At 45.9% G+C, this 20878-nt stretch overlaps 1 protein-coding gene across 2 annotated transcripts in view; it reads left to right on the forward strand.

Moving 5' to 3' along the window:
- The window catches only part of NUP205 (nucleoporin 205), a 920380-nt gene that overhangs the window by 643390 nt on the left and 256112 nt on the right, over positions 1 to 20878 (forward strand). For both annotated transcript variants that reach the window (XM_078671666.1, XM_078671676.1), the window contains exons 27-28: positions 15711 to 15791; positions 16066 to 16257. In XM_078671666.1, the coding sequence (XP_078527792.1) occupies positions 15711 to 15791; positions 16066 to 16257 (273 nt within the window). The remainder of the gene's footprint in view (positions 1 to 15710; positions 15792 to 16065; positions 16258 to 20878) is intronic.

Genomic DNA, 20878 nt, shown 5'->3' on the forward strand with positions numbered 1-20878 from the left:
TGTCTTCTATACTAGAGCGGGGTTTTGAACAAACCAGTTGCCAGTAAATTTAAACTTTACAAAGATACAAGAGGTAATTCTCCACCGGAGTGCAATGCTCCAGCAATAAGAAGTCCCTTGGAACAAGCCTTCTCCCCGATAGAAATAGAAAGAAGTATTTGCAAAACAAATAAGTCTTTTTTTAATTGCTGATAAAAAAAAAAGTTCATACACCTAAACCGTCCTGTTTTTTTTGACAAATAACCCAGTTAAACACAACACATGAAAATGCCATGGTAATTGGAGGTAAAGGTGATGATGGTGGAGGTAATAGTGGGGCTGTTGCTGGCAGTAATAGTGAGGCTGTTAATGGTGATACAGATACTGGTAGCAATGGCAGTGGTGCTTACGGTGATGGTTCGGTTTTGTTAATGGTCTGTTAATGGCGGTGGTAATAGTGGTCGTGGTAGTGGTGATGGTAATGGTGATAATAGTAATAGTGAACCACATCAGAAGGTTTTATTAAGTGAGAATGCCACTCCAATAGAGCAATAGCTGAAGGAGGCTGACCCAGAGACTCTTCTGTAACTAAGCATAATCATGTTTGAGGCATGTGTGGCTGTAGATAGGCATGCTGTGCATACTCCTGCCATCTAGTGTTGGCCCCAGATGTGTGCAAGTTATTTTTCATTAAAGACGTCCCTTGAGTCGAGAGGTACTGTTATCCCTCCTCTTTCTGGTAATGGACATGATCATCAACTCCATTGTAGATTGTTTTCTTTCTGCCGTCGATTTTGGACTTGTGCTCAGGTTTGACACTGTTGTGTTGCTCTGTTCGGTCTACACTGGTTCCTTCCCTCCGTCGGTGTTGTTTTTCAATTGCGTTTCTCTTGGTCTCGGGTTGGACTCCAGCTTCGGCCGGGCAACTTTTGGGTCGACCTCGGCCCACATGGGTCTTCACCCTTTGGGGCCTCTGCCGGTCTCCCGACATAGTCTTCCCACCGTATCTCCACAGTGATGGAATGGACGCCATTCTGCTACTGTCCTCACTGCCATGCAATATACACTCAGACCGACCGCCATCAAGTCTGTAATTGGTGCCTGTCACCCGAGCACAACGAGGTTGCCTGTGATGCCTCCTGCGCCTTCCACTCCAAGATGACCATCCTCGACCATTGGGCTCGACATCTCGAGATGTCGTGTAGGAGCGGAGATGACACCCCGGACCTCTTCGTCCCAAAGAAATCGAGGGGGAACACCACCCTCAATCGTCAGCCGTAGATGAGGAAGCTTTCTTCCTTGGCTACAGCTCTGGCTCTGATCTGGAGATTGAGAAAGTTCCCCTAGCGCATGTAGCCATTAGTATGATACTCCATTCCCATCAATTGCGCTCACAAGCAGAACATCCCCTTTCCAAGGGTCGTCCAGCTACTCTGGAGCACTAGAGCTAGACCGCCGTGTCACCACTGCCTTCATTCCATGGTTGGCACCGACCACCACCTTCAGACTTAAAGCCCAGCTCCAACTTGGCACCAAAGAAACCATTGAGACTTACTGCTTTGGTGCTACCCGTGCACACCTCAGAGCCAACCCGACCATCAGACCGCCACCTTAGCGTTGAAATTGGCTTCGGAGCCAAGAGCCCCTTAGCCAACCACCAAGACTTTAATCTGCTCCGGTGCCATCAAGCCGATCCTCCATAAACTCTGAGGAGATTGACACCAAACAGAAACACTGGATGAGAGTCCTTTCCATATGGGTATGTGTTGCCTGCCTTTCGGGACTGATGCTCATCCGCCAGACATTAGCTGTCCTTCGAGAAAGACTTGGAAAAGCCACTTGCATCTAAGCAGCGCACAAAGTGGACAAGGCTATCCTGCATTTACCCATCACTCTCCCCCACCATCTCACCCTGCTCCACAAAGTTCAGCTTGCCCTCCCACTTTTCCACGTGGCCGCCTTCCCTATACACTTGAGGCATCACTCAGACATGGTGGGCTTCAGCGGGTTGACAGGATGCCTTTGACACTCCTCCATGAGGCAATCCCTGGGACTCCTATGATGCTGGCCCACTGGGGGACACAGGTCCTGACCTGTACACTGTCTGGCTCTACCCTGACGACTCCACGTTCTGCCATGAACTCTTTGACAGGGCGGCCTCCTTCCACAAGGAGGATCCCAGCACTAAGCCTTTAGAGGAGTACTTCTTGTTTGAGACTTTTGTCCAACTTCTGTTCAGGCGCAGGTTGACCAGATGCTAAAAAAATAAAGAAAGATACGGAGATGGTGAAAGAAATGGCTGCCTTCAGACACCTGCTCCTCGTGGCTCATTTCGCTGCACTCCCTACCGTGAAGGCTCAAAGGCCACCTCCCCTGAGGCCTCCACGTCTTGCCAGTGTCCTCAGGCCCAGCAGTACTCTCCCAGAGGCTACTTGAGAGGGTCTACAGAGGCAACAACTCAAAAGGCCTCTCCCCGATCACACGACACCTGTTGTGGGGTGCCTCCAAAAGTTCTTTCCCACTCTGCGGAACATCACCTCCGACCAGTGGGTGTTGGATATCATCCAACGTGATTATTGTCTGGGGCTCATTTCCATACCCCTCCCATTCTGCCTCGCAAGCAAAACTCTCCCCAGAACTCCAAAAGCTACTCCAGGAAGAGGTCCAAGCGCTGTTTCTCAATAGGGCCATAGAACTCTGGTTCTACAGAGAATATGCTCCCATGTTGTGCTGACAATTGGCGACTGCACCCATCGTCAGCAGGGCTTGGGAGTATACTGTCTGTAGTTCATGATCCCCAAAAAAGAAGGCTCCCTCTTATCCAGACTGGCCCTCCGTCCCCTAAATGAATACATTATTCCAGTTCAGTTCCCCGTGGTTACTTTTCAGGATGTCATCCCTCTACTGCAACAAATGGCAGCTCTTGACCTAAGGACCGGATATTTCAACATACCAATCCACCCAGTACATCGCGGTATCTAAGGTTTGTAGTCAAGAAAAGCATTACCAGTTCAAGGTGTTCTTGTTCTGGGTCACCACTGCATCCAATGTGTTCACCAAGGGCCTCGTGGTGGTGGCTGCTCATGTGCGCAGACAAGGGAGTCCATGTCTGTCTCGAACAGGACGACTGGCTTATCAGGAGTGCCACTCGTCAGAACTGCTGCGAACACACACAGGTCACGATAAACCGCTTTCACAAGCTAGTATTTACCATCAACGCCTCAAAATTCCACCTCCACTTCCCCAGATTCAGCCCTACTTGGGGGGCAATCCTCAAATGAGAAGTTGTCATGGCTTATCCAAACGCTGCCAGGATTCAGTCCTTTCAGGCATTAATCCTTTATTTTCAACCCAAAGTCACAGTCAAGACAGCCATGCGCCTCTTCGACATGATGGCCTCCTGTATTGCCATAGCGCTCCAATCCAGGCTAGACATGCGTCTGTTGCAGAAGTGCTTAGGGCTCCAGTGGTCTCAAGCGGAGGGTCATTCAGGCGATCTAGTGTTTGTCAACTGCCGCACTTGTCGCCCTCTGCAGTGGTGGAACACCAAAAACTTGTTGCAAGGGCAGCATTTCCTCTACCCAGTTCTGCACAGGACCATTACAATGGCCGTCTCCCTTATGGATGGGGTGTGCTCCTTCAGGACCTAACTGTCCAACGCCAGTCACCAAGATATCCACATCAGCTACCTGGAACTTCTAGCTTTGTCTTTTTCTTCCTCACTTGTCTGGCAAGGTGATCAAGACGGAAAACTGGGTTGTCAAGACATATAACATGATACCTGTGTATTACCTACAGTAGCATAGGCAGCCCCCAATCTCCCCAGCTCTCTCCCCTAGCCCAGAGCATTTGGGTGGTGGGCTGTCTGCCACAAGATCTATCTGCTACCGGAGTACCTTCCTGGAGTGGAAAACAAATTAACTGATCAGCAGGATGAAGCAACAATTTCCAGAGTGGGAACTCCAATCTTAAGTCCTCTTCTAGCACTTCCACCGTTATGGTTTCCCAGAGATAGACCTGTTTGCCACGGCAGAAAACACAAAATGCCAAAGCTTCGCCTTCAAGCTCTCACACCCACAGTCCAGGGGCAATGGTCTGTGGATGAGTTGGTCAGGGATTTTTTGCCTATGTTTTTTCTCTTGTCCCACTACTTCTGTTTATGGTTCGGAGGCTTCGTCAGACTTCTCACCCTCATCATGGTGGCTCTCACCTGGGCCCGCCATCCCTGGTTCACCATTCTGCTTGAACTCTCTGTGGCTCCACACAAGAGGCTCCTCAACAGCCCAGACCTTCTCATGCAGAACTATGGAGAGATCACACACACAGACCCCAGGCCTCTCATTTTATCTTAAAGGACATATGAAATGTTCCCCATATTTAAATACAAATAGATTGCAGAAATAAAATAGGTTTCAGTTTGGAAACGTAACAACCGATTTACCTTCAAATGTGGTGCCAATGCATTTGTCCGTCTCCACAACCCACCTCGAGTCTACTAATAAGCATTTTCAAGAAAGCAAAGAGACATACTGACCCTGCGTGTTATGATGCCAAGTGGAAAAGTCTAGTATACTACTGTTACTCATCGTCAATCAACTTTATTTTGGTTCAATGATCCATAAAAGTGCACAGTGCAAAAGCATTATATACACATAGAAACATGATTAATATGAATCACAGCTCATAACAGTCTAAGTATATAAAACAATTACAATCATAGTACATCAATTGTCAAAGTGCTGTCACAATGCTACGATAACAAGTATTTGCGATGCAATATAGGTCTCGCATTTAAATGACCATGCTTTTTATTCATCTGTTTTGATAACACATAAATAAACGGCATGGTCATTTACAATGCCAATAGCCCAAACTCTTAAAAATGCAAGACCTATTTCATTTCAAAGAAGCAACCGGCATTGTCCCAGGCTGCTTGGAAAGTGGAAGCGCTCATGGCGCGCTGAATGTATCAAGGAAAGCATGTTGTGCCTGCAGTAGGAGAAACTATTTAAAGAAAATAGTGCTTGTGGACTACTTAAGACATGCCGTGTAACAACCGAAGTAAAAGTCCTCATGGGAGGTTACAAATGAAGACAGGGCAGTACTAAGGAGAGACTAACAAGCCTATTAACGAATCAGAAGCCAGCATTTATAAGGAACAATGGCAAAAACCAATGAAAAATATGGGCGGGGGGGGGTGGAGCTTCAAGTCCTTACTAAAAACCAAAGAAACAAAAACCTCAGAAAATGCCTTAGACGTGGACTCATTAAGGGTCCGCTATCTCACCTGGATTATCTGTCATATTTTCTAGTATGGGCAGCTCAAGAATACTCACTGAGATAGGTGAGATAAAAATGTGCACTACAGTGAGAATAACATTTTAAAACAATAAAATCTTAATAGATGTCCTTATACTGATTCATTAATCTTAATAGATCTCCTTATACTGATTCATTAATCTTGGAAGAACCTTTCTTCCAGATAGAAAGGAAAGGAATGGGGTTGTCCTCCGTACAAACCATAAACTCCTCCCTAACTAGGTCTCACAGGTCCACCTTAATCAATTGAACTCTGTTTTTTTCCTTCAACCTGACTCCGTTGCGTAACGGGTTCTCCATACTTTGGATTTTAGGAGAGCCATCATGTACTACATTGACCGAACTAAACAGTTTAGGAAGACACAACAGCTCTTTGTTGCTTTCTCCAAACCACACCTGTGCCGGGGCCGTAATTGTCCCAATATTTAAAAAGGGCTCCCCGCTATACCCCGCAACCTATAGACCGATCAGTTTGATCGATGTCTCACAAAAACTGTTTACTCGGGTAATATTAGAACGAATCCAGGGCTGGCTGGAAGAAAATGACATCATTAGTCCCTATCAAGCAGGATTCAGGAAGAACACCTCCACACTGGACCAAGTATTCAGATTCCAACTAATTTCTTGGAAGACGGTATCAATGGGGGGTGGCAGCCTCTATTTGATATTCGTGGACCTGAAAACTGCTTTGTGGGTGGTTTTAAGAGATATGGGGATCCCTTCCTATCTACTTGATAATGCTGATCAAGCTGCATGATGACACCTATGCCCAAGTAAGATGTGGAAGGGGAGGAAAACTAACCAACAGGCTCCCAATTGGCAGAGGTGTAAGACAGGGCTGTGTGCTCGCACCGACCCGGTTTTGCCTCTTTGTCAATGCACTAATCCCACTACTGGCAGAGGTCGTAAACAATGATGCCCCAATGTTAGCAAACACCAAGGTGGCGGCATTGATGTTTGCTGACGATACCCTCCTCCTATCGAAGACATCGATGGGTATCCGGAGGCTATTGGACAGCTTTTCTGCATTTTGCAATACTAGGGATCTGGCGATTAATACTTCCAAAACTAAATTTATGATTGTCAATCCCCCTAAGGCAACACGCCCCAATCCGCAATTGAATGGGATGTTTTTGGAAAGGGTGTCCATCTTTGATTATCTAGGCGTTACCCTATCAGAAGATATGCAGTGGACGCCCCAAATAGCCAAAGCTAAGCTCAAGTTATCCCAGATTGCTGGGAGCATAGCTAAAATGGCCAGGGAATCACCTTTTAAACCCATCGCTCCCCGCGCTTGAAATGTACAGGGCGCAAGCGCGGGGAGCCACACTGTATGGGGCGGAACTCTGGGGGCACTGTTCGTCCTCTTCTTTAGCGGTAATCGAGAACAGATTCAGAAGACAAATAATGGGTCTCCCAGCAGGCACCCCGCTAAACCCTTTGCGACTAGATTTGGGTATTTCGCTGATCGAAGATTAGGTTGCCCTAAAACCCCTAACCTTTTGGTGAAGACTGGGCAACCCCCGAACTAGTATCCTACGAGGCAGAAACAAACTAGCTTTTATCCAATCCGGGATTGCTGAAAAAGGTTCCTTGGTTCGCGAATGTGAAGCAAGAGTGTGAAAAGCTTGGTAAACTAACTTTGTGGAGTACCCCAGAGGCTACTAGCCCCTTGGTCCCTCGAGCTCTATTACCTAGGACCTATCGTACCCAAAAGCTCGAAGCGATGCATACAAACCCCAAACTGGTCTCCCTTACAACTCAGTTCCTTGCAGTGAAGGATAACTATGAGCTTGGGGGGCGTGGCCTGCTGAGCAGCGGAATAACCGCGCTCCGCGGGTCGGGGAATAAATCCTTAATTTATCCTGCAAAAGGGGTTGCTTTCGCATCGTCAGGGGCACCCACTATCTAAGTGGACTGTGCGCTAGACTTGGTTCGCTCTCCGGACGTTTCTGGGAGATCTGGAGCTGAACTGGGACCGGAGTGAAAATTAGCCTAACTGCCAGAGTGGCGCTGCGGAGCTCGGTGGGTGGCGTGCGCATTAAATCAAGCCTGCGTCTCTGAAGGCTGGATGAGACTGGCGTGGCAGAGACTGACATCTCCAACGTGCAGCGGCTGGCGTGTGCGGGAGTGCAGGTGGGGTGTGCAGCCCGGCTTGAGCTCCGTCGAGCTTCACACAAAGTAGCCTGCTCGGAACCGAGGCGTCCCTAACCTCGAAGGCGGAGTGGGAGAGCCGAGATAGGCACGAAGACGGGAGGCTCCCGATATCGGGCTGATTGACTGGGGAACACTATCCGCCCATAGGACAGCCCCAGAGGATATCGGCTGCAGAGCGGTAGGCCCAGCGTGAGGTGGTAGCTGTGCTGAGTGGTGCCTAAGGGCCTGTGGAGCTGCGAGTCGACTGTTGGAGTTGGCGGGAGGAGCCATTATCAGGGAACCGCGGCGCCGCGAGACGGACTTCAGTGCAGATGGAGGGCAACAGAGTTTGGATCGGGACACAGTGCATGGTGTATATTGGATCAGCAAGGGCTGCGGAGGCGATTGCACTGCTGTGCTGTTATCTGCTGGTCAGTAACTTGAGCGTTGTGACACCCACGTGGCAGACGCCATTTCTTTTTTTCTCTGCGAGGAACTGTATGGCCTACCGCCTGGAAGTGGGGTGCCAAGAAAAGTGAAGGAGAGGGCATTCGTGGTCCGTTTGCGGAAGCAGGGGTAGCAACCTGCCTGAGACAAGTGACCACTAGATCTGCGCTGCCACCCTTGCCCATCACGAGCCGGCCGTTTTGCTGAGCGAATTGCCCTTTCGGCTCAGACCCGCTGGTGAGACAGGCCGGTGGCCTCATTGTGGGGACGGGGCTCCCTTCGCGATATTTCATTACAGACCTTGAGAGCAGGCGATTGGCACTACCGATTTGACAGCGCGCCATCCCGCACTGAGCACCCGCCGAAATGGGAAGGCATAATGCCAAACAGCCCAAAATCACGTTTGAGGACAAGAAAACAGCTAAGCAAGATGGTCAGGATCAGGCGCAAAGAGCGGAATCACCCCGAGATATGGATGACGAAGACCAGAGGCCGGATCTCTGCACCTTGATGCTAGACATGCTCTCTAGCTTGCGCAATATCGACGCTAAACTCGACAGCCTGACCTCGCAACTGGATGCCGTTAAAACGCAGGTTGGGACCCACGAAACACGTCTGGACGCTCTAGATAATCGGCACACAGAATGCCATGAGTTTCAGGTGGAGACGAAGGAACAACTGCTCCACATGGACAAGATGTTGTGGATCATCAGAGCGAAGAACGAGGATTTGGAGGCGAGATCGATGCGCAATAATATCCGTATTACGGGAATTCCGGAGACGACTGCCATAACAAAGATAGAGGTCTATGTTAATGACCTGCTTGGAGAACTGTGTGATCCACACCTATCTGGGGTCTTCGCCGTGGAAAGGGCACACCGGTCTTTGGGGCAAAGGCCCCCTCTCGGAACACTGCCTAGGCCCATAATCGCGAAATTGATGAACTACCAAGATAGGGGATCTCATACTTCGCAAGGCACGTGAAAAAGGCAGGATAGTGCATCAGAGAAATGCCATATCATTCTACCCGGATTTCATGCCAGCGGTGCAGGCGGCGAGGAGAGAGTTCATACCTGCAAAAACGGATCCTTATGCAAGCGAAGATCCCCTACTCCCTTCTCTACCCTACGAAGTTGAAGGTCTCAGTGGACGGAACGCAACATTTCTTCGCAGATGCCAAGTCAGCGATGAAATATGCAAAGCACGTGGGAGGTCAGGCGTCCAAGAAACGACAAGTCTTGGAGATGGAGCACGATGGACACATGAGTGAAAATGACTATCTGTGGTATCGTATGAACAGCAACAGTCTTGAATGTGGGGGCCTGGGATGGTGATCATGTTGGCCTGCTTGCGTGACATTCTGTGTACGTAAGGTGGTCAAGTCGCGCATTTCATTCATTAGCCCATAGAGTGGAGGCCCTGGGTGTGCAGAGACTCCCGTAGCCTTCCCAACCACCTTGCACAAAGCAGGGGTATTAGCCGGTATAACCGCGCCTCCTAGGGAAGGTTCCCATCTTTATTGAAACTGTATTGTTTGAAAGTTTGTGTATGGTGGGTTAATCTGCAATCTAATTGGGGGGTTGGAGTGGATGGTGGGAGGGGGGGAGGTATGTTCTGTTGTGTAATGCCAGTCGAATGCAGTTGTGGTACAGGGCTACCGTCTCTGAAGCTAAGGTTGTGTTTTATAATGCGGCATGTAATATGGATCACTGTTATGAGCATACATGGCTGCATCTAATTCGTTGAACTGCCTCACCTGGAATGTTCGCGGTCTGAACGACTGTAGGAAAATTAGACTAGTGCATGCTTATCTGGCCCGCCACAATGTAGATTTATGCTTATTTGCAAGAAACACATCTAAATAATGCGCCATCCCGAAGACTTTGCCATAATAGATGGGGAAATGTCTACTCGGCAATATACTCTAATTATGCAAGGGGTGTGGCAGTCCTGCTGAGACGCGGGCTGGATTGGAGGAAGGGGTCGGTCCAAACAGACCCAGAGGGACGTTATCTCCTTCTACAGGGGCTCCTAAGCAATGTGCCCATCCTTATTACGTGCATATACTGTCCGAATACTGACTCCCCTGATTTCTTTAATTCGTTATGGTCGAAAATTAAACTCACTGCATGCAACACCATTCTGTGGGGTGGAGACTTTAATGCAATACTAAATGACAGCCTAGATAGACGGGGCCCGGCCACTACACCCAGCATCTTGCAGGAAATAATAGCAGAGGGGGACCTCATAGACATCTGGAGGTGTAGAAGTGGTGGGCTTAGAGAGGGCACTTGGATCACAGAACACCACAATGCATGGTCTCGCTTGGACTACTGGCTTGTGTCCCGTGATATTGCTGCCTGGACGGTTGAGGTAAAGCACCTTCCCCGTTCCCTGTCCGATCATGCTCCATGCTTACTGCGGCTGACACTCCCCACTATGTATAAACCGGCATTTACATTGAGGTTACCACCGCATGCCCTACTAGACGAGGCGTTTAAAGCAGAGATAGGTAATGACATAGTAGATTACTTTCAGAACAACACAGGATCTGTCGAAACGGAGGGTGGGTTGTGGGAGGCCTTTAAGGTGGTCATAAGAGGACAATGTATTTCCAGACAAGCGGGTGTGCTCAAGGCAATACGTGGATCCTTGGCTTCCCTAGAAACAGACATCAAGCAACTTGAAACGCAGTACTATGCAGAGGAGAATTGTGACGCCCCCGGGCGACTGAAAGCTAAACTGCTAGACTATGCGGAGGAAGCACAATGTGAGGTTAAATTCTTAGGGAAGTATGCGGAGGCGAGGAGGTATGGAGAGGGGGATAGACCTGGGCGCACATTGGCAAACATGATACTGCCCTCTAGGTCAGCTACACACATTCACGAAGTAAAAGACATGTCCGGCACTGTGGTGAGGGGACAAGAAGCACTATTGAAAACTTTCTCAGAGTCCTACTCCAATCTCTAAACCACCACCCTGGGTGGTTGCCCGGAGGGGCTTGGATCTTTTCTGGAATTCATTGAGTAGGCCTGGTTCAATGACACTTACAGAAAATACATGGATCTTCCGATAACAACGGAAGATATCACAAGAGTAATCAGCAGCATGCCCCTGAATAAAGGGCCGGGTCTTGACGGCCTAACCACTGCATTTTAAAAGACCTATGCGGAGGTGCTTGCTCCTAAACTACTGGTGGTCAATGAGGAGGTGTTAGAGGTGGGCGTGCTGCCTGCGTCGATGAGGGAGGCCTTGATAGTTACACTGCTCAAACCGGGCAAACCAGAAGATGAACTGGACTCCTATAGGCCACTCTCGTTGATTAATGTAGATGTCAAAATGTTCGCCAAACTCATATCTGACAGGTTGCAGCCCCTAATAGCTCTCCCTGATCAGTCTGGTTTCATTTTGGTTCGAGCTACATCACATAATTTGCGCACCATTTTTTCTACATTACATTACATTACTTGCACACCAGTGTGCACGCGGCTGCTGTGTTTTTGGACGCCACGAAAGCATTTGACACCTTAGAGTGGCCATATTTATTCACGATATTATCCAACATGGGCTTTAGCCCGCTATTCATACAAAAGATACGTTTGCTATATACTGCCCCAGTGCAAGATTGCAAGTTAACTGGCTGATCTCGGACACTTTTCCTATCTCACGGGGCACACGGCAGGGATGCCCTTAATCTCCTCTGCTTTTTGACATCGCGATGGAACCCTTGGCGGCCCGCATACGACAACACCATACGGCGAGGGGGATTGCGTTTAGCTCTCGAAGCTTGCTAATCTCCTTGTACGCAGATGATGTAACCCTATACCTGGTGGACCCTGAAGTAAATTTAGACCCTGTTCTGCGTGAATTCATAAGATTTGGCGGGTTGGCAGGTGTCTGCATAAATTGGTCTAAATCGGTAGTGTTCCCTCTGACAGACAGCACACCGGCAATTGTGTCGGAATTTCCCCTGCGATGGGAATCGGAGGAGGTTAAATACCTAGGAATCTGGCTAAGTAGGGATTTACAGGAAATTTGGAACATGAACTATGGCCGCGCCATGACCTGGCTGGAAGGAAACGTAAAACTGTGGACAAGATTACCCTTATCGCTCACCGGGTGGATTGCTTTAACAAATATGATTGTATTGCCCAAATTCTTGTATTTATTTGTTAATGTCCCGATCCCACTGACGTCCCATTTTTTTTGCTCTATTGAAGTCGCAACTGATCGCCTTGGTGTGGGCGGGTGGGCAAGCTAGGGCGGCCTGGGACGTGTTGACACTGCCCTTGCAACAGGGCGGTCTGGGGGCCCCGGACATGCATCTCTACGCATTGTGCGCCCAGGCCCAATTTTTGAGTACCCCCTTCCAGCCACACATTGCTGTGGAACGGGATAATATGGCACCGACCCCTCTACAGGTGGCTGTGTGCTCAAAAGTAAAACGTCCCAGAGGAGAGGTAGATACCTCAGAGACTTTGAAGTGGGCATGGGATGAATTGAGGAAGAAGGCGGGCGGGCCACTGATGTACGCGCCGTCCCTGACTGTGGTACTGAATCCTCTACTGCCATGCATTGGAGATGGAATTGGAAGAGCACTGCACCAGAAGCGTGGCCTCCGCAGGTTTGCTGACTTGTTTGCAAATGATGAGTTCATGTCTCCCCCGGTGGCTGTTGAGGGGCACGAGGTACGTTTCTCTGAGCTATTTCTGTATCACAGATTGAAATCGGCCTGTCGGGCGTTAAGCAGTGAGTTCCCGCAGGCCCCTTCAACATTTCAAGCGCTAGAACTGGTGGTGGGCTCTCCTTCCCCAAGAAAACTGGTCACCAGACTGTACAGGCAAATGCAAAGTAGTGCTCCCATAGTTCAAACCACTGTCCTGGAAAAATGGAATGAGGAGCTGGCTGTCCCACTCACTGAGGAGCAGTGGTCCTTTTGCTGTGGGAAACTAACAGAATTGTCCCCGAACTACAGGCTGCGTTTAATTCATTTCAAATACTTACACCGTTACTATAGGACTCCGGTAAACCTACGCAGGATGGGACTCATGGAGGATGGCGAATGCTGGAGATGCAGGCATGCCCCAGCTACCTTTCTGCACATGGCATGGTCGTGTGAGAAGCTGGAGGGTTATTGGTCCTCGGTCTTCGAGTCCATAAAATCAGATTGTGAGGAGAGCATCCCCTGAACTGGCAATATTGGGTTATGTGAAGCAAAATGTGCCACAATTTAGGAAACTACATGCAATGTTGTTTCTGTATGCCAAGAGACATGTGGCTATAAACTGGGTCAGGCGGAGGATGCCGTCAGTAAAATGTTGGTTGGCTGATGTGACGTATGGGCACACACAATTGGGTACCTTTTGGGAATTGATGCCGCCCACCTCCATGCCGCGAGACATCTGGGAGCCGTTTCTCCACTGGCAAAGGGAACAGCAAAATGGCACTGGGTTGGGTGGAAACGATGTAGAATGAGCGTAATCCCTACAATATATACACTATAGTGAAATAGATAGCTGGTCGCACAGGAGCTAATGGATAGTTTTGACGGATGGGGCCAGATTTGGATGGGTACACAGCACTACAGGAAATGTTACTTGACACTGAGATGTGATAAATGTTGGGTGCAAAGTTGAGATGATGTAAACAAACTGCGAACGCAGTTAATTATTTGAATGTCTGCCATGTTCTTCAGATATTGACACAGCGCTACTAGCTGATGAACCTTTTTATTTTTGTAAACAATGGAAAAGAGACATTGAAAAAATGTGTACCTTTATATGATACCGAACCTGTGTACATGCTGGCATCAGTTACGTTTGTGTTTGTTATTGTACTTGTCATTGAATAAATGCCAATAAAAAAAAAAGGATAACTATGAGCTTGAAACCTTTATGGATGATATCCTTCCACAGGCAGCAAGGAAATTGTATGTCCAATTTAGATATAGCACCTTACCTGTACGTGCTTTTACTAATAAATTGGCTGGGCAGAAAGAGGAAGGGTAGGGTGTCCAGCATGTAACACACAAAAGGAAACAGAAATGCATGTTTTATTTTTTTGCCTTGGTTATCAAAAAGCGAGGCATTTCTGGTTACTACAACTTTGCCGGAATCTGGGGTTAGAGCATTGTAGGGAGGCATTTCAGGTCTTAAAATATGATACATCCAAACCCATTGTGTTTGCTGTTTCACGTTACTTAAATACAATGTGGCGAAGAAGATGGGCTTTTATTTAAAAGGGTAAACAATCATAAATTGCATACCGGCACTCACTTTTTAAATAATCGGATCAGTATGCGATTAGTTTTTCTTGAGATACTGACTTTTTTAATTGATTTTGTATATACAATTATTCATGATGAATCCAATTTTATTGTAAATAGTTTATCTTCTAAATTATTTATTGAAATATTGCTGCTATTGTCTACTTGTTTGCCGACTGCACTGTATTAACTAATATAATTGCTCCCTGTAGGCCCACTTTTTTCCCTCCCCTCCTCCCACCTGATCTATCTGGTAAAATTCCCTAATGTGAGTCATAATTAGAAATTGTATCAATTTATGGAGTGTTGTAAAGAATCGTATGAATTTCTTATATATGTCTGTTATATTGTGTTTTTATGGTCCTAGTGACCGAAATAAAAGTTTTTGAAACGAGAAAAACAAAGGAAAGACCCTATCCAAATCCGGCATTGCAAGATGGATCATCAAGTGCTAAAGCTAAGAGGATCTTTCCCATTACTCCTAGAGCCCACTCCACTTGGAAAAAATGAGCCTCTATAGACTTCTCTGAAACATTCCACAAGCTGACTATTGCAAAACAGCTATCTGGGCCACACCAAATAGTTTTACAAAACAGTGTGTGGATGTGCTAGCCAGCCAATGATGACCAAGCAGTACTCTGTACGCTTTTTCAATCTACTGCAACTCCCACAGCCTAGCCACCGCTTTTAAGAGGACATCTTACAGTTAATGCACAGCATGTGTTTCTACAGCCACACATGCCTTGAATGGAAAATGGTACCTACCCAGTAGGCACCTGTTCATGGCATGTAGTACTCTTGACACACATTCGCCCACCCTCATCCTGAGACTCCTGTGGCCGCTGCAGTGATTTTTCTATTTCACTTTACTCTTTTTTGCATAGGCATCTCTCTCTACATCGCTTCGCTTCATATTGCATCCTCACCCGCCATGCGGGAAAATCAATCTAACAATGGAGTCAATCATGTGCATTACCAGCAAAACTTCTTCCAAGAAAAACAAATTGAACACATCCGTCCCCAACACCAGATGACAGGAGTATGCATTGCATGTGAATCTACAAACCGATGTTTACTGGGTAAGTAACATTTTCCATGCTAGTGTTTTGTGGTCACACTAGGCTGGTCATACCGCTAAGCTGTTTCTTTGCCAGAAATCAGAGTATTGTTTACTGCAGTACTCTGAACTTCAGAAAAACTAGTATACTACCTGTTCTCGGCAGAAATGTAGGGATGGTAGTTTGTAACAGAAATTGAAAAAGCATTTAACTCGGCGGATTTGCTACGATGGCTAATATACTAAATCTAGTATACAACTGGTGGTATGGCGTAAAAAATGATTTTTGGAATTAGAAGACAGTTGGTCGGTAACTGAAAATGTAGGGTAACCAATCTGACATAAATAAAAATTAAATGAGGGTGGAAGGAGGATGGCATGCTCCAACTGCAGCTTTGTACATACAATGAATGCACAATTTTGATATCTGCAGGTAGGTGTCTTGTATGGCTTGCTATCTACGACTACAGATGAGTATCTACAATTACTCCTTTTCTCTGGTTTCAGCTTCTTCACAAAGTTCTTGTGGCTGAGGTGAATGCCCTGCAGGGGATGGCAGCCATTGGACAGAGGCCATTGCTCATGGAGGTGAGGATTACAGAATGCTGAAATGTTATCTGTTAGAATATATCACATATGTTTCTCGAAATAATCCTCTTTTAAATTATCCTCTTTATTAGTATGACACTGTTGATCTATTTCTTGTAGTACAAGACTTTGAAAATAGCAGTTAAAAACCATAGTTCTTTAAACAGCTACCTTGGTTGACAGTTTTACAAATCTGAAACATAGCGAAAGGGTGCTACTAGAATTAACTTGAGACTTTTGAAAATATAATCTTCACTTTTTTTGGGCGATCTAGGAAATTAACACAATTCTGCAGTACGTGGTTGAAAGAAACAAGCTACGGCAATGTCTGTATGCTAAGAGACATGCACTTGAATCATGGCGCCAGCTTGTTGAGATTATACTGACTGCCTGCCCCCAGGACCTCATGCAGGCTGAAGACCGACAGTTGATAATTCGAGACCTTCTACAGGATGTTCACGACAAGGTGAGAATCACACATGCCAGGTACAATGGCAAACTAAGTATTCTGGAAATCAAAAGCTGTAGAGAGATGGCGGCACTCGTGGTAGAAAATGTTCACAAATGTGAATAATGTAAAGTGAATTACACGTATTTTTGGGTGCCAGGAAATTATCCCTTCCGGCCGGTAGGGACTGATGATTGTACTGAACAAAGGGGGGAGCGCAGGAACAGCCTGCACTATATCCGAAGGCACTCCGAAGGGAGAATAAACTCCTGTGTTATATTTTCATCTCAAGGTATTAAAGATGTTAAACAAACGCAGTCAATAGTAATCCTTTTTGGAAGTTTGTTTAATCGATGAGTCACATATTACATCATAGTGACTAAATTGCAAAGTGGTATGTTAATTGTACTTTTTAATGACATCCATTGATCAGTGCATCATCCCTATGCATTTCGGGCGGAGCCCTTCGTCAGGGGATAGCGAGAGATCTGAAAATAAACATACTGGTATCAGGAAGGAGAGCTCGCACCCACGAGGTGTATAATATGGACAGTGGGGTTAAACAAGATAAAGCATGCGCATTCCGATATAAGAAGGGAAAAATAAGGTTGAAAGGATCTCTAGTAGGTCACATTCAGAATGAGAAAAATAGATGGTCAAAAACGTGAGGATTAAAAAAACACCCGTTAAGTGCATAAAGGAAAGTGTGAAGGTCGGAGTAAACCAGCAAGGGTAGTCGGTCATCCGTGTACAGTACCCAGCGATTATGTGCACTGAGGGAAACAAACGAGTGTGTATTTAGTCAAAAAGCATGAGTGTAACGCTCAAATAGTATCAAGGAGCTCACCAAATGTCAGATGTAGCGGCACGCGACATGCGAGGCTGCCGAGGGTCGGTGGTTAGTTAGGTGAACACGGAAGTAAGTACGCGGTTAAGGAAATGAAAAACGGACTACCGCGGATGTTAGTGACAGTAAAAGTGTACCGGTGATAATGTGATAGAACGAACTAGAAGCAAAATGCAAAGAACATAACAATGGCCATGGCCTAATGTAGTAATGAACATTGGAAATATAAATGTGATAACCAGACAAAATGAAACGATGTGAATATATATACACATGAGGACATCAGCAATATGTGCCGGAAACGGCGGCCATCTTAGAGTGGTCAATCTCGATATTCAATGAATGAAGATGTCAACACAAACATAAGAGCAATACAAATAATGTACATCGTAGAGGTAAACGAAGGGTAACATTGACTGGAAAAAAACTAAAAAAAACGGAAGAATAACATGTACAAGAATACTGAATAAGAAAGAGAGCTTATTAAAGTATTGGAGTATTAAAAAAAATCACAGACAGTAAGGGAAGGTGGGGAAGACTGGTAAGAATGAGGCCATGGGCATTATGTTCTTTGCATTTTGCTTCTAGTTCGTTCTATCACAGTATCACCGGTACACTTTTACTGTCACTAACATCCGCGGTAGTCCGTTTTTCATTTCCTTAACCGCGTACTTACTTCCGTGTTCACCTAACTAACCACCGACCCTCGGCAGCCTCGCATGTCGCGTGCCGCTACATCTGACATTTGGTGAGCTCCTTGATACTATTTGAGCGTTACACTCATGCTTTTTGACTGAATACACACTCGTTTGTTTCCCTCAGTGCACATAATCGCTGGGTACTGTACACGGATGACCGACTACCCTTGCTGGTTTACTCCGACCTTCACACTTTCCTTTATGCACTTAACGGGTGTTTTTTTTATCCTCACGTTTTTGACCATCTATTTTTCTCATTCTGAATGTGACCTACTAGAGATCCTTTCAACCTTATTTTCCCTTCTTATATCGGAATGCGCATGCTTTATCTTGTTTAACCCCACTGTCCATATTATACACCTCGTGGGTGCGAGCTCTCCTTCCTGATACCAGTATGTTTATTTTCAGATCTCTCGCTAACCCCTGACGAAGGGTTCCGCCCGAAATGCATAGGGATGATGCACTGATCAATGGATGTCATTAAAAAGTAAAATTAACATACCACTTTGCAATTTAGTCACTATGATGTAATATGTGACTCATCGATTAAACAAACTTCCAAAAAGGATTACTATTGACTGCGTTTGTTTAACATCTTTAATACCTTGAGATGAAAATATAACACAGGAGTTTATTCTCCCTTCGGAGTGCCTTCGGATATAGTGCAGGCTGTTCCTGCGCTCCCCCCTTTGTTCAAACTAAGTATTCTGCCCATTCTGTGAGGTACTGTTAGCGGTGTTGTACATCTTTCTAGTTCTGATACTTCTCTAAAATGGATATTTGTAAGAAAGTTTGCAGAAAGCACAATTTTGCAGTGTGAATATCAAGCATAAATCTCTCTTGGCTTCATTGTCAAAGTTCAGACTACATTTGTGTGTGTGTTTGGCTGTAAATAGGCACACTAAATCACATTCCCCATGTCATTTGACTCCTATTTCCCCTACTGGGATTAATAATCTTCATAATTTCTGAATTGGTCAATTAGCTTCAGGTTATGAGGAGTGCAACAGGTTTAAGGGTCATTCTGTCCAGATTATCAGGATAACTATAACACAGTTGTTAAAGGTATTTTCCAGTAAAAAGTATGGGAGTTGTTCCTTTTTCTAAGTGATATGCTGGACTATTAATTCATTATAAAGCTTCTAAAGTTATGGCTGACTATCCGTCAATGCTGGTTATGATTAGAAGTGAGTACACCAGCATTCTCAAAGCTAGTTATTTTGGAAGATTTATTAAAATCACATCCAACGATTTGAGGATGATTGGCTAGCAAACAGAATGGATATGGGATGAACTAATTTCCCATTCTTTTTGTTTCAGCAGAAAAGCTCCTCTTTGCTGTAATAGTTAAATCTTATCACTTCCTAGAACAATCAGTCTGTGTTTTAAAACAATGGCTTGCAAATTAATTGAAGAATAGAGGCATCAGGATGATGCAACTACAAAACTGATCTTTTTTAATGCTCCTTTTGTTGTTTGTCACACGGAGTTACCTACTTTACAGATTGCATGCCCAAATAGGATTGTGTGAGATTAAGATTCATACATATCCGCACATTCGAGGCAAGGATCATTGGTTCTACATTTTAAGATCCTCACTGATACTCACAAATGTAGACTATTTCTTCTAGGCATAATGACTCGGAGAATGTGGTCAAGTACAGGGTGATATATCTAATGATCTTGGACTGATCATCATTGCTTTTGTAACCATTGCCAAACAAGATCCCATCACTGCTGAGGCAGGGCCCTCCGGGGTTCCAGCACAGCAGCTGACGCCCAGCCCACCAACTGTTTTTGCAGCATCTCCGTGGGGGAGCGCCGTTGACATCAACACTGGCGGGGACGAAAACAAAGACAATTCTAAGGGTAGTTGTGAATACTACCCTTGTATAGAGCATCGGTCTGAAACCCACCCCACCCACAGAAACACCATAGTGCCAAGGAAGAGTACTGCTCTCGAACGAGTCTGCCATCCAGCCCAAGGTAAAAAAAACTCTGTGCCTTGTGCACCCCTGCTTTTGGGCTCCTATCGACACTCAGACAAGGGCTTGGTGCCAAATAGGCCTCCGAGGAAAGGAGCCGGACACTAACATGCCTCCACAACTGCAAAGGCCCACAGCCCACCTTGGGGCTGAAGTCTTGTGTCTAAACAACACTTAAGTACCAGGCCTTTGGCGCCAAGATTGAATTTTTCAGAGGCACCCATCCTCAAAAGGCTAGAGGAGGAGGAATTGGATGGGAGGCAGAAAAGGCTTTCCATCCACCTGGATACCGAGAGGATTTCTGTAAAGCCTCATGGACAAATCTCCAGTGCTCAAATAGCGAAGACTCATATTTGAAGAGGAAATCACTTTCGATTAACCATTTTAGGAAACAAAGGTCCTGAGCAAATTAAAGAATTATAAACAAATATACTATATAGAACACACTGGTAGCTATCTAATTCTCCTGTCCAGCCGGACCAGGGATTTATTGTCAATCAATAACACAATAAGAAGGAATACAAAACAGTAATCATGGAAGGTAGGGCACAATCCTGTACCGTACTGGAAAAATAGGGACAGACAAGAGAGAGATTACACAGGCAAAGAAACAGAGCAGCCTGGACACTAGTTATATCAGTGCAATTAGTGTTCTCCAGAGTAGAACATACACAGTATTTACACAATGGTTTGCATGTATGTCTACTTTATAAAAGTCGACGACGTTTCGATCCATTTGCTCTAATCTATAAGGATCATCCTCAGGACTAAAAATCAAATTTAATTTGCCTGAATTAAATCATGCGCCTGTTTGGAAGGAAACAGGAGGGAAGAAAAAGAACAAAGGTTTCTTTTAGAAAATCAAATTGTAAAACGGGTCAGCATTTCGATTGCTTTTTCAACACAGTTACAGTACTCGGAAACGCAGTGAACCATCGGGTGTCATGCCGGTATTGTGCCACTACAGTCGCCATGTGTAGAGGTGCGAGAGTGGTCTCTTGATTCGCTACCGGATTATAAGTTGTGAGGGCAGTGTTGGTGAATTGTGGCGTAGAAAAATAGGGGCTCAATGTGCAGCGAATGGGCCGAACTAAGTGACGAACTCATTA

This window comes from Lissotriton helveticus, chromosome 1_1 (assembly GCF_964261635.1).
Source record: "Lissotriton helveticus chromosome 1_1, aLisHel1.1, whole genome shotgun sequence".
NCBI classification, from domain to species: Eukaryota; Metazoa; Chordata; class Amphibia; order Caudata; family Salamandridae; genus Lissotriton; species Lissotriton helveticus.